Below are 13,212 nucleotides of genomic sequence, written 5' to 3' on the forward strand. Positions count from 1 at the left end.
AGGACCCACTGCGAGAGGCCTCCCGCGATGCTCGATAACAAGTTTCTCGGGCTAAATAGGGAAAGCGTGACTGTAAACACACCGGCCTCAAGTGGAGCGAACAGGTGGCCCACCGCATAGGTCGCACTGGTCACGTTGCGCGTCCACAACAAAGGTTCAGTCACGAGGAAAATGCTCCGGATACCATACGATGGCATCAAATCTGGATGCTTTTGGGAAATCGACCCTGCTGCTGAGCAATCCCAGCACGAGGCGTTAGCTTCAGTCTAGCATTCCAACCAAAGAAATGCACCAACAGTGTTGCCGTGGTCCCAAAATGGCCTCAAATCACCCTCAGTATCTTTTTATCAAGTGAATGTCCTCTGTGCTGCTTCACAGTGACAAGAAGGCTGGCCTAGTTTGGGGCTCCGAACGGGAGCGTCTCTCGTCCTGATCATTTCCTCCATGTATTTGTTTTTGGGGGCAGGATCCTCTGGTGGTGGGGAGATGATAATGTCACGGAGGAAGGAGAGTGATGGTCCGTCTGGTGTTTACACAAGACTTTGGCCTTTGTTGTCTTTGGGTCTGTCGTCATTGGCGGGCGAGTTGCCACAAAGCCCCTTTCCATCCTCCACACACACACACTCATGCACATACACACACACGCGCACACACACACACACGCACACACACCACTCTGACCCATATAGGTGCTTTGAACCGCTGGCAGGCCAGACAAGATTATCTGGGCCCCCTTCCCAGGAAGACCATTGGGATGTGGGTGCGCGTGTGCATGAAACATGTGAGTCTCTGCATCTGTATATGCAACGCTGCTGCAGTTTTGCGCCGGGGTTTTGGATGCTGTTGAAAGAGATGTAAGGTTTCGTCTCCAGGTGGTTCTCTCCCTCAGACTGTCACTGACAGGTGCAGATTTTTTGATTTCTGAATTTCTCCTGAGAAGTTATGCTTTATAAATATTCTTCATGATCGCAAGATATTTTAGATATTTCATTTTTTTTTGATAACAGTTAAAGCCAATGCACCTCAACACGCCCAAGCTTCACTTCGTGTGAGAAGCCTCTATGCAGTGACATAAAGGAAATACTAAGGGATTAAGTTAGAAAACCAAACAAAGTTTCCTCCCTAACTGTGATGACTAACTGCCTGTTTGCACTCTCTTCCATCTTGATTACCTAACCCCCAGATTAATTAGCTGTGTGTTGCAGACACTTCCTGTGGCGCGACCCTCAAATGGGCTCCCTCCTCAATCTGCCCTATCGACTTACAGGGTGCCAGAGCTTTTTCTTTGAAGGCCGCCTCGGCTTCAGAGGCAAAAGAACTCTCTGATCTGACGGCTGAAGGAAAAGGGCCCCTGCAGAGTGATAAAAACCTGGAAAAACAACATTTGCGTAACACACACACTCACAGGGAGAGAAAGAAATTAAGAATAATTTGGTTGTGAAAACAAGAGGTGGTATGGAACAATGACAATCTGGCTCCTTTGGTAATTTCCTGTCGGCGTTCCTTCGTGTGATGTGGTCGAGACTGTTCTGCCGGGATCAATCAAACCTGCGAGCAGATGGCATCGCGCTCCTCCAGTGTACTGGGGATAGTCTGTGTTTTTTTCAGAGGCGGTAATTGGCCCGCTATGTCACGGACCGGAGCATGCTAACAGCCGCCACCATCGCCGGTGTGCAGCGACGACACGTGTCGTTTTGCTTTTGTACGGCTCATAATGTGGCACCTGAGCTACAGGCTCCATTTCACATGGACCCAAAGTTGTGTTAACCGTTGCTGTGATTAAAAAGTTATGTCTATTTCAGGAAGGAAAAACACATTTCAGAAGCGCATGCAAGCGAAGAAACCCAACATTAACTTCGGCTCTCTCATTAAATCTTCCAAGTCACGACTGGAGCAAACCCCAGCGAGAAATGCGGACCACTTCTGCTGCCTTTCTACAGGCGTCCAGGAGACCCCAAGGAGTCAAAGGTATCACGTTCTGCATCTGAAACTGTGTTGTGTTTGCTAACAGCATTTGCATTTAGGTGAGGGAAGCTTATGTGGATAAATGGAACCGTGTGTGGGAGACTCAGCAAGCTGTATAAAAGAGAAGCAGAGTAATTGCATGTGTAGCCTACTGTACGAGTGTGTGTGTGGCTGAGACGCCGGGCACTTCAAAGCTTTGATGTTGGAGCTCCTAAATGAGGGCCACCAGAGGTCCAGACTAATGGGACATCATGTGGAGATTAGAGGCCGAGTGTTGCAAGCTGACAACATGGCATTATGACTGTGTATGTGACGGAGAAAGAGATCGAGCGTTTGTGTGTGTTTGTGTATCATTTTTGCAATTGAAAGTTAGTATTGCAGGAATGCCAAGTATGATCCGCAAATGCTGCGACAATCAGACTTCACAGTAAAACAATCCTGGCCAGCTTTTTCCTCCGTATGGTATAAATCCTTTATTAAATAATCATAACAATAATTATAATAACAATCATAAAAAGAGCATTTCTGTACAAAGACTCCTTTAAAAGAACAACAACAGCAGTCCGAGCAGTGCGAAAGGGTGGGGGGGGGGGGGGGTCGGTGTGAGGGTTGGGGTCCTGTCCTTTTTATGTTTGGTCCTCCCAGGCAGAAGGGGGCGCTGTGACTGTCACTGTCAAGTGTCAAGTTACTGTATCTGAAACCGGCTCCAAAGGCAAGCTGGATCCCCGAGGCTCCAAGGCACTTTGAAGAGAGTCAGTGGGGTCCGTAGAAGCGGGCCTCAGAGGAGAGGGATGGCATGTGTGTGTGTGTGTGTGTGTGTGTGTGTTACATGATGAGGGTAGATGGGATGAAATGGCATTTACGTTCTGCATGGTCTCAAATATAGCAACCAGTGTTCCCTTAATTTTTAGGTCTGAGCAAGAGAGGTTGTGTATTCATGTTCTGTATATACATCTGAAGTAATGTGCGTGTGTGCGTGGGAGGGAGACTTCTTCTTCTCTCACCCTCTCCTTCTCATGGCTTATGAGTCCATTCAGAGCGTGCAAAAACAAACCCCTTTCTGATTGGTTCAAAACGATCCAGAAGAATGCCTGCCATGCTGTGCGAGAGACGACATTAAAAAAACTGGCCACAATCAGCCAGTAGTTTGAGGAGGAGGAGGAGGAGGGGGGATCTGTGTGTATGTGTTGGGGGGTGGGTTGGGGGGGGGGGGGGGAGACTAGGTCCTTTAAATCATGGCTTTTTGAGGTCCACATGTAAAAAGAGAGAGAGATGGATACCTCCTCTCTTGTCTTGGTGTCACCTCAACATTCCTTTTTTCAACATTTCCGCTAACAGTTTGCTTTTAAGGCTTGTTGTGCGTCCGCGCGCACAGTCAGTGGATCGAGAAGAGACGTTTGTTTTTCATCCCGTTTTTTTTTCCCCGTCCTCCGCGAAAAGCACGGGGAGAAGGTCACCCCTGTGAGAGAGAGGCAGGGGGATTATAGTGCTCTGTCAGTCATAGTCTCTCTCACTCTCTCTTTGTTTCTTCAGTGGTTTTCAGTCTCTGCCCTTAACAGCAATCCATAGGTTGCACCGACCAAAGTTCCTTGACCTTTTACTATTAATCACAATGTAAACATGAGCTTCTCTTTGACAGGAACCAGTAACAACAAAATCTAACAATAACTCTCTCTGTCATTAAAAGAATGTGTTCAAATCCCCCCCCCACCCTCCCCTCCTCTAAACACACATACACGTTCTTCGCCTCTTTTTTTTTTCTCTACTTATCTGCCATCACAGACTGGCGATAGGCCAGACGGGGAAACATTAAACAGAAAGAGAGTGATCGAACAAACTCCGATGGACGTCTGTGACTAAAAATACCGCAGACTGTCAGGAACTAAGAGGATAACTGAGGCTGATAGGTAGCAGAGTCTACGACGGAACAAAAGAAAGAAAAGAAAAAGCCAACGGGCCACACAAAGGAGCTAAATTCTAGGCCACTGTGTTCACGTGTGATCAAAACAGACGCTTTCTAAGCACGTTCCTAACCTACCACCTTTCCAACACGATGTGTTCTGACGCAGTATGTGTAGCTTACAGTATCCAGCTTCAAGTCTACGATGCATTTATAAACAGTTCTCTTTCGGTGGAGCAGGAATCTGTAATTGATATGTGTAGATATTTTTTTTTTGAGGCCTAATGTCCCCGCAATGGAACGATCCATCTGAGTCACCCCCGTCTTTCTGTCATTGGTTCTTTCGCCACAAAAACACCGGACTGTGCCACGTTTTTCCCGAGCAGGAAACAAGTTCTCATTCGAGGGAAAAAAAAAAAAAAGTGGCTTTCTCATTGTCCATGTTCTGCACACTCGAGGAAGTATACTGAAAGTGAACTGGAGGAAATGAAGAAAATAGTGAGAGGTTTTCACAAAACGGCTGCGTCTCTCGCTCTGTTCCCCCCTCTGGTGTTCCCTCTCTCGAAAAACCTCCTCACGCCTCGGTGCAGCAGCGCTGTTGGTTCAGCTTGACCTTGTGCTTGAGGCCGTCGTACAGTTCGAAGTTGTAGTTCTCCAGGGTGGTGGAGGAGCGGGACGACAGGCCGCTGTAGGAGCAGGTGCAGTAGAGGAGGAGGCCAGCGCACACCGCCCCGAGCAGGACGCCCAGGGAGCTCATGACGATGATGGTGACCAGGATGGGGTCCAGGGTGTACAGCCAGGAGTTGTCCTTCTCTGACACGCGGGTCACCGGAGGCTCAGATGACGGGGACGCTGTGTTCCACTCTGGGAACTGTAAAACTGTGAGAGGAGGAAAAGCAGAAAAGTTAATTTCACGACAGTGACTCAAATTGAGCCTCTATGGATCAAAGGGTGTCGTGGTCAGCTCCTTGGGCCTCACCTCCGCCTAGTGAGTCTCTGCCGCTGAAAAGACGTCCATCTCCAAATTCATTTGGTCTCTTAACTGTGAGAGAGAGAAGAACAGAAAACATAACCTTTAAGCATGAAGCAAATTCCACACAGAACAATTGTGACATAGCACAGCTTTTGTTTGCTTCTGGCTCAGATTTAATACATTTTGTAACAGGACCACACACACATTTACTGATAACTAAACATTTTGCGTATTGTAAATTCACATTTACGTTCTGCATTCGTACACACACACACACGAGTCTTGGAATAATAGAAAAATATGACTTTATTAATAGAGAAAGATCATTATGATACATTCCTGTCAAACACACAGTCATCACATAGCATACTGGTGGTATAAGACCGTGTGAATAGAGATGCAAACATCATCAAATACTTAACATTACCCATCATTATCACCATTAAAATCATCGACACTGTCGCTGTCAAGTTTAAGAGTGGTGTATAAGACGATGAAAGAAAAAAAAACAACAACAGCTAACGGTAACAACATTTAAGTAGTGCTTGTCTTTCCGTTCTGTGCGACTCACAGCCATGTGGTGTGAACTGAACATTGATATGTGTGTGAGGGTCTGAGTTGGAGGATTATAAGTGTGGTAAAACCGGCAATGACTGCAGCACTTTAGTTGAGCCAAATAGCTCAAGTGTACTTATACTTTAGATGAGTTTTCTTTCCACTTTGCGTGCGTGTGCATTGGTGTCTACGCGTGCGAGTGCGTGCTTGCGCTGGCTTCTCTTGGCAAGCATGCAGGAGTGGGAGTAACTGCTTGGCAAGGCACACGTCTAGCTCTGGAGGTCTTTGACGGCCAATGGCGTTATTAATACTGTTTCCGGGGGCAAGTGAAGTTGGCAGCTGATTGGGCGGGCGGAGGTGCGGTAGATGGGAGGGGGAGGGGGGGGGGAAGTGCTTACCGCAGCCTTAATAAATGTTATCTGTCCATTAACTAATTACAACTATTGGAGGCTTGGAGCGTAACGGTGTCGAGATGGCTCAAGTAGGGTGTCCAATCCCTCCTCTCTCCCCCGGGTTGATTTAAAAGCACAGCGTGAGAGCGTGCCAAAAAACACTTCTTCTTCACTCTGAAATGCAGCCTCTAAATTGTGGCAACAAATCGAGGCGCATTCTGCTGAGCTGTGGGCTAGCGGGTGATGGATTTTTTGCTGGTGTGACAGATCACGAAAAAAAAAGCACGGCCCGTTAAGCCACAGAGTGAAGACCTCAATTTCATTCAATCTAGGGTGTTGAACCGAGCTCGTGTCCAATCTCACCACCCCTGCACCGACTGATGAGAGAGAGACTGGTGCCAATTTGTCTTAGCTCAGTCGGAGTTTTGAGAAATTTCACAACGAAATAGGCTTTTGGATCCCATGTATGTTAAACATGAAGTAAGAAGTGCATTAGCTACGTCTTGTTTTATGTTAATATCCAGTCATGGCGTCTTATGGCGCTAGAGGAAGCGCCATCAATAGCTGGAGCTCTGCTCTGGTTTTCATAATGTCTTGGATCGCTCTCAAGGGTGAACATATACAGCAAAACCCTCCACGTATGTCTTCCAGCTGGTAAAGCGGCATTGTGGGATTTGTAGGAGTATAAATCAAGACAGCGACGGTAATGGCAGACAGCTGTGTGTATTTACAACCCTAAAAAGAACGAGCACATATTCCCAATGAAATCACAACAAGGCACGGCGCAGCACGAGTTTCATCTGGGCAGCTCAAAGACATGGGGAACAACGAGAGTGGGAGGTACGAAGTGCGAATGGGAGTGGGAACAACGTGCTTTATTACGCCAGAGGATCGAGATGAAACACTAAACACTAAAGACGGCTGCATCCATCACTGACTGATGCCTTTATCAGGAGAAGGCAAGACGTTCAATCAAAGGAGCTGGTTATCACCATTTGTGATGCAGGACTTAAAGTATGATGGATTTGCATTCCTTTTGTTTTTAAATGTGCACATGCTCTGTTGAAAAGCACAATGGACGGATTTATTTTCCTCCTCCAATGCAACCCCCTCACTATTGGTACAACTCATATCACAGCTATCTCATGGTTTTATTACAGAGATACCAAGAGCTTTATTTTCTGGGGCTTGCCAGATCATTTCCACAGCTAGCACGTTGAATGCCTCTCAGCCTAACAGTTTTCTCCCCCGTCTCTCTCTCTCTCTCTCTCTCTCTCTCTCAGCACTGCAGAGCTCCTCATGTCTCTGGGGTCTTTTTTAGCCTGTGGTTTGGCAGCTCTGGCTGGCCCTCGCAGCGGAACCAGCTCGACCCCCCGATCTCTTCCTAGCCCACACATGTCTGTGTGTTTGTCCGTGCTGGGGTCATTCCAGGAGGACCGCTGGGGTTATGAGGAGCCAGACGGCACTCAATGGTCCGAGACAAGCTGTTCAGATAAATAACTTACTCAGACTTCAGTCCTCTCATCAGGAGTAGCACAGTGTAAAATGCCAACAGCAAACTCCTTAATGGAAGAAAGAAGGAAACAGCAACCGAAGCTACATCCATTAGAGACAGAGAGAGAGAGCACAGTGTTTCTTTGCAAATGTCCACGTGGCAGTTTAGGGACAGTGTCATCATCACCCTTGCAACTGTAAACTAAATGAAGGAGGGGTTCGTCGGGTGGATGTTCCGTCAGTGTTGTGGCGTTGCGGCGCACGCTGCCACTGACGTCATGAGTTGGCGTCCCGCTCTGCCAAACACAACGCGGCTAAGTGCTTCTTTTCAGCAGAGGGTACGGTGTCGGTCCCGGCTGTCCAACCTCACTGTCAGGACTGGCTCCACCCCTGGGGCGGCCATACTGGAGGACCAGTTAGAATACTGGAAGCACTGTGAGGAGCTGTGATAGGCCACTGACAGCTGGCTCTTCTTGGTGGCCAGGTGTTGTCGGCAGCAACAGAGGGCCCTGACCAAGATGGCCACAGCCAGGAGAAGGAGGGCGCCCCCGGCGGCCATAATGTAATACCAGTGGATGGGCAAGGGAGGCACAGGAACGCCTCCCCCTGGTGGAGAGATACAGAATAATTGGCCAGCGGGAAAAGAAAGGTCTTTTTTTCTATCCCTATTGATTTTCATCATACGAACAGCAGGCGTGCACCTCATATGAGCATGCACAAGCATGCCAGTTGCAAAAACAATTACATAAATCTCCCAGGCCAAAAAAAAAAGGAAAACTTAAAATGCATCCATTTCTCTCATGTAGCTTGGGCTGCAGTTGGAGGACAAGTTTTCACACCAAGATCATCAAGAGATTTGGTTTGAAATCAGTCCAATGGTGGATCCAGTCAAATTCAATGCAATTGATTTTTTTCCAAAGCTCCGATGGAATGACTTGGTGTGAAACAAAAGCCAAAATGATTAGTTATGGAGGCACCCACACACATTGAATTAAGGAGCTTTCTCTTCCTGTTTCGCACTGGCACAGGAAGTCCCAAACAGCCCCCTGATAAAGTCTCAGAACCATGCACGGATCAGTCGGACGGACACCACATAGAAATCCAATGTTCCAGAGCTCTCACAGCTGATATTGGATGGGGATTTGTTATTTAGCTGGCTCGAGACGGCAGATTTGTTTTGAGCACATAATTTATCCTGTTCTCTGTTCTTGTTTTTTCCTCATGCATCAGCCTCCTGGCCGGTCCTCTCCTCCTCAAGCCAAGCTCCGTCCCCTTGGAGACTATCTCCACAGATCCTCTACACTGCTGCCCCTGGCTTGAACCCCTCCTCAAATTCTTGGTAACAACCAACTAACCACCTTCCAAGAAGCCTCTATTCGACTATCCAAGACTGCTAAAACGAACCCCTGAAGACATTGTAAAAAAAATAAAAAATAAAGCACAAATGCACCATCCAAACTTGTGGGGTGAGTTATAAGACGGGGAGAATGTCAAATGGAACTAGGGAAAGTGAAGCAGAGCTGAATACATCCAGATTTTTGGACCGTGTCACATAATTATAGAGGGAAATGGTGCGTGCTGCTGCTACTTCACACTGCACACACTCATTAGACAGAGCTGAGTTAGGGAGAGGAGAGAGAGACACCCGTGCTTGCCGCTGCTCAGTCACTCTATCTGATTGCATTTCGCTGGGGACACTGATGTGTATGTGTGAGGTGATATTAATGTGTGTGTTGGTGCATGTTTGTCAAGGGTTAGAGACTCTGTGTGTGTGTGTGTGTGTGTGAAGGCAGAGGAGTAGAAAAGCCCAAGAAGTGCACACACATCACATTCGCACTGAATCCGCCAAGCTCTTATCTTATTGGAAGACATTATGAGATGCCAAAACACTAACATCAATCTCATAGAGTCCCCCAGGATGCTCTAAATATTTTTCATGAGGCAGACAGTTATTTAAAACCCTTCAGGCTGTGTCAGGCAGCACAGAACTGAGAATATGTGGCTCTTTTCAAATATCCGACTCCATGAGGTGTGCTTGATTTAGCTTGCCTTGCACACAGAGTTCCTTTGTTTCCACTGAGACTGACAAGGTAAAACTGGCGCACAACAGCACATTAGTGAAATAATCTATTTTCCAACTTTAAGAAAATGAATTTGGTATTTGCAAATTTGATAATTAAGATTTTAGCGAGGGGTTTAGTTTGTTTGGTGATGTCTACATGCTGCTGCTGACGCCACGAGGCACTAGCTTTAATAATTGAATGCAGATTTATTCATCTGGAATCGCACAGCAGACTCAGCTTCTGTGTTGTCGGTGAAGGACTGGTATGGGCTGCCTGTTTAGCCGTTGAGACAACTCAGTGCCCCCAAGCAAAAAAAACCCAAGGCTAGTGCATACCAACGGGCAGGAAGCAAGACCAGAGAGGAAGTGACATCATAACAAAGTCAAACTCACCTGGGTTTTCTGGAGAAAAAGCTGCAAAGGGTTCTGCGAGGACAGAGAGAGAGTGAGAGACAGGAACAGAAAGAGAGAGAGAGACAACTGTAAGATCATTTTAAATATGAGGGAAAAGTCAGCTAAATGTCACACAAATGTCACAAGACTATCAAAGTCCTCCTGGGGAAATTTAAGTTAATTCCTCAGATAACTCACATGAGTTATGGCATTTACTTGGCTCCTTCGCCAGAATGCAATTTCAAACACTGTGTGAGTGGGGAATCTGAGATGGTCTGTGCTGAGAATTACGTGTGTGTGTGTGTGTGTGTGTGTGTCTGCGTTCACGCATTTCAAGTTGTTTATCTGCCGCGTCCAGTTAAACTGGAACGGGAAGGTTTTATTTTTTTTTGGGCCTGCTACAAATGCACAGAGCAGAACCTTCACTTTGATTGCCTGGAATGCAAATGCAAAAAACTGGTGTGTGTGTCTTAGTGTGTTATGTGTGTGTGGCGGGTGGGAGAGAAAAAAAAAGAGGGGGAAACTGACTTGGGAACTGACGCCTTTTGGCGCGAACCCCAACGTACTGTGAAAAACTCAACTGCGTTGGGTGATAAGCAACATCCCAGAATGCTTTGGGAGTGGCGAAGGAGGGGAGGGAAGGGAGGAAGGAGGAAACACAGCAGCATGGAGGCAGGAGGGGATCTGGGCTGTCCTCTTTGCCTTCCGAGCTGCTGTGCTGCTTAGACTCTCTCCAGACTCAGGACACACACATATGCGCAAAAACGACGGATGCAACACTAAAAGCACACTGCAGTGTTTGCCGCTAGCTTGGAACTCTTAACGACACTCTGCTCCCCATCGGGGTCCAGCTCCAAAGCAGTTTTTTTGGCTCTGAAGCCCCGGCTCGGTCTCTGATCTGTTTAAGACCCTCTCCAAAGCCCCTGCCCGGGCCAGATTAGGGAGGCTGCGCTGGTGCTCGGCTTGCACCAGGCACCCAGAAAGTTGCTCGGGAAACAGCCTGTCTAGTAATTCCCTTTGACGACTCGGGAAAAAGCTCTGTTTACAAATACGACCGAGGAGTGAGCGCACAAGAGATGGAGGGAGAGGAGAGAAGGAGAAGAAGAGAAATCTAATAAAACATAGATTAGCATCGCCGGGGCCCACGGGGCGTTTATGGCCTACTTTTACTATTCTTCTTTTCTTCTTCCTTTTTTTTTGGTGGAGGAATAAATGCTGTCCCTCCCTCTCCTTCCTCCTTTCATCTCTGTATTCAGTGGGCTCTTTGGAGGAGAGGATGTCTCTGAAACTGGGATGGGAGTGGAGGGAGGATTGTGGGTGTTTATCACTTCATGTGTGCCACTGTTCAAGGACCTTCAGGCTAAAAGTGGAGGAGGTGGAAGTGAAACGGCAGATTGATGGCGTCGAGGTGACGAGGCGATGGCGGAGTTGATGGAGGATGAGAGGGAGTGGGTGGGTCAAATGTGGATTTGTTTATTTTCTCTATATTTTTCTGCATGGAGAAGATTTGGCACACTGAAGCAGAAAAAAAAATAAAGTTTGTCTGTCAGAGAATTGGTCCCAAAGTGTGTGTGTGTGTGTGTGTGTGTGTGTGTACTTACGTGTACACTCTTTCAGAGGGGTGTTGGAGCTCATGTGGATGTTGTCTATCCAGATGTGTCCTCTGGTGCCGTGCACAAAGAAACCCTCCATCACAACCTACCGCAAAACCGGGGAGGAAGAGGAAGAGGAGGAGGTAAAAGTTGAAAAAGAGAAGGAGGAAGAGGAAGACGGATGAAGGCAACAGGGAGCAGAGGGGGGGGAGGGGGGTGGAGGCAAATTGAGAACGGGGACACATAGGGGGGAGGAGGAGGAAGAGGAAGAGGAGGAGAACGGGATGAAAAGTTAATACGGTGCCTGTGATTTCAAAGTTGCACTCAACACTTGCAATCATCATCATCCCCCCCCCCCCCCGCCCCTGTTCTCTGCAAGCTTCTTCAACTTACTTTTTTATGAGAACATTAACTGCTTGTGATGTCTCTGACAAATGCACAACGATCCCCGAACAATCATACAGCCAGTAGAGACAATATGGCTTACTTTTGCTCCTTTTGAAGTCAAACCTGGCCTAAGGTGACAGAGATTGAAACTGATGCCTTCATATGCTCTGAGATAAATGTGTCTCCCTCTAACCGACCCTGAAAAAAAGACGCGTTTCTCTTTCTGAGAAGACGTATAACAAAGGGTCTGACCCAGATACTTATTATCAAGCAGACATACTTTATTACAGCTGATATTGGCCAGAAGTCTGATGCTTTCATAGCATTGCTGTTAGGACTTTTCTAGTGACCATGCTCTTTCAGTGTTTGCACTTTGTCATGATAATAAAGTTCTTTATTTAGCTTAAAAAAATGATGGGTTTATAGCTACCTGGAAGTCTTTAGGCGAGCGAGGCAGGATGGTACGACCCTCCCTCCAGACGGGGCCCTGATCGTCTTTCAGCGTCCACAGGACGGTCTCCTCGCTGTGGGCGTCCCGCAGCAGGACCTTCAGGTGGCCCTGGGCCTCCCCCCACAGCTGGTAGGAGAAGAGGAGGCAGAGGGGCCCGGTGTCGGCCGCCACCACGGGGCTCACGAACCGGGCTCGCTGCTGCTCCGTCTTCAAGCTGGCGTCCATGTACAGATAGCTGTTGAGCTCTGCGGGGCAGATGGTAAGATGAAGACACTCTTTAACACATGTGTTTGAACTGTAATGTCAACGTCACCACACACTCTTACTGCAGCTCTACTTTCGATTGTACTGACTAACTTTGGTGATTTCAGTGTTTTGAAAATCCGATAAACTAAAAACAGAATTGTATGAAGTCAGGAATACATTAGATGAAGTGAAAAAAACAATATGCAACCAAGCTGCTTTAGTAGTCGCAACACTGTGCAATAAATGAGCAAAGGTTTGTTTTAACCTTGAGTTTGCTGGTTGCTACAGCCAAAAGAAAAGAGAAGAAAAGATTGAATGGGTTTTCATTTCAGCCCTCGAGGCAATAAAAACAAGGAAATTTGAAAGGATGCAAAGACTTTTGTAAATGGAACGAGCCCATACATAGTTATAATCATTAATCATCACATACAGGCTGACGTAGACACACATATACACACCCTTATGCACACATGTACAGTATGCTTTCACACAATTACAGATATCTCAAACAAAAACAGAAATGAATCACTAGTTGCTAACAGGACCGGGATCACGAGCACACAATAGTCACGCCAAACAATAGGGAAATGACAAATATAAACACACAGAAGAATAGGTCCAGTGAGAGCGTCATGCTACCAGAACTCCAGCCAAGACCCTCGGGGGCTATTTCTCTTCATTCCCTTCCAGGTAAATGACTTAAACAACGGGAGAGTCCAACACGCCGCTCCATTTGTTTACACCAGAGGATGTTTAGCTTGCAAATTGGATGCCGAGACAAATTCCATTGTGAGAGATTGGT

General features: G+C 47.1%; 1 protein-coding gene across 3 annotated transcripts in view; it reads right to left on the minus strand.

Annotated features, from left to right (window-relative positions):
- Window positions 1–2,562: 2,562 nt before the first annotated feature.
- nrp2a (neuropilin 2a) overlaps window positions 2,563–13,212 on the minus strand; it is a 53,335-nt gene continuing 42,685 nt past the window's right edge. For 2 of the 3 annotated variants that reach the window (XM_076095053.1, XM_076095052.1), the window contains exons 14-18: window positions 12,144–12,409; window positions 11,336–11,432; window positions 9,735–9,767; window positions 4,845–4,907; window positions 2,563–4,744 (exon numbers count right to left, since the gene is read on the minus strand). In XM_076095053.1, coding sequence (XP_075951168.1) covers window positions 4,440–4,744; window positions 4,845–4,907; window positions 9,735–9,767; window positions 11,336–11,432; window positions 12,144–12,409 — 764 coding nt within the window. In that variant the 3' untranslated portion in view covers window positions 2,563–4,439. Of the gene's footprint in view, window positions 4,745–4,844; window positions 4,908–4,944; window positions 7,886–9,734; window positions 9,768–11,335; window positions 11,433–12,143; window positions 12,410–13,212 lie in introns of those variants that run through there. The other variant, XM_076095054.1, reaches the window with a different exon arrangement.

The sequence above is a fragment of the Anarhichas minor genome, unplaced genomic scaffold (genome assembly GCF_050575085.1).
Source record: "Anarhichas minor isolate MPS153535 unplaced genomic scaffold, ASM5057508v1 ptg000018l, whole genome shotgun sequence".
In the NCBI taxonomy this organism is placed as follows: domain Eukaryota; kingdom Metazoa; phylum Chordata; class Actinopteri; order Perciformes; family Anarhichadidae; genus Anarhichas; species Anarhichas minor.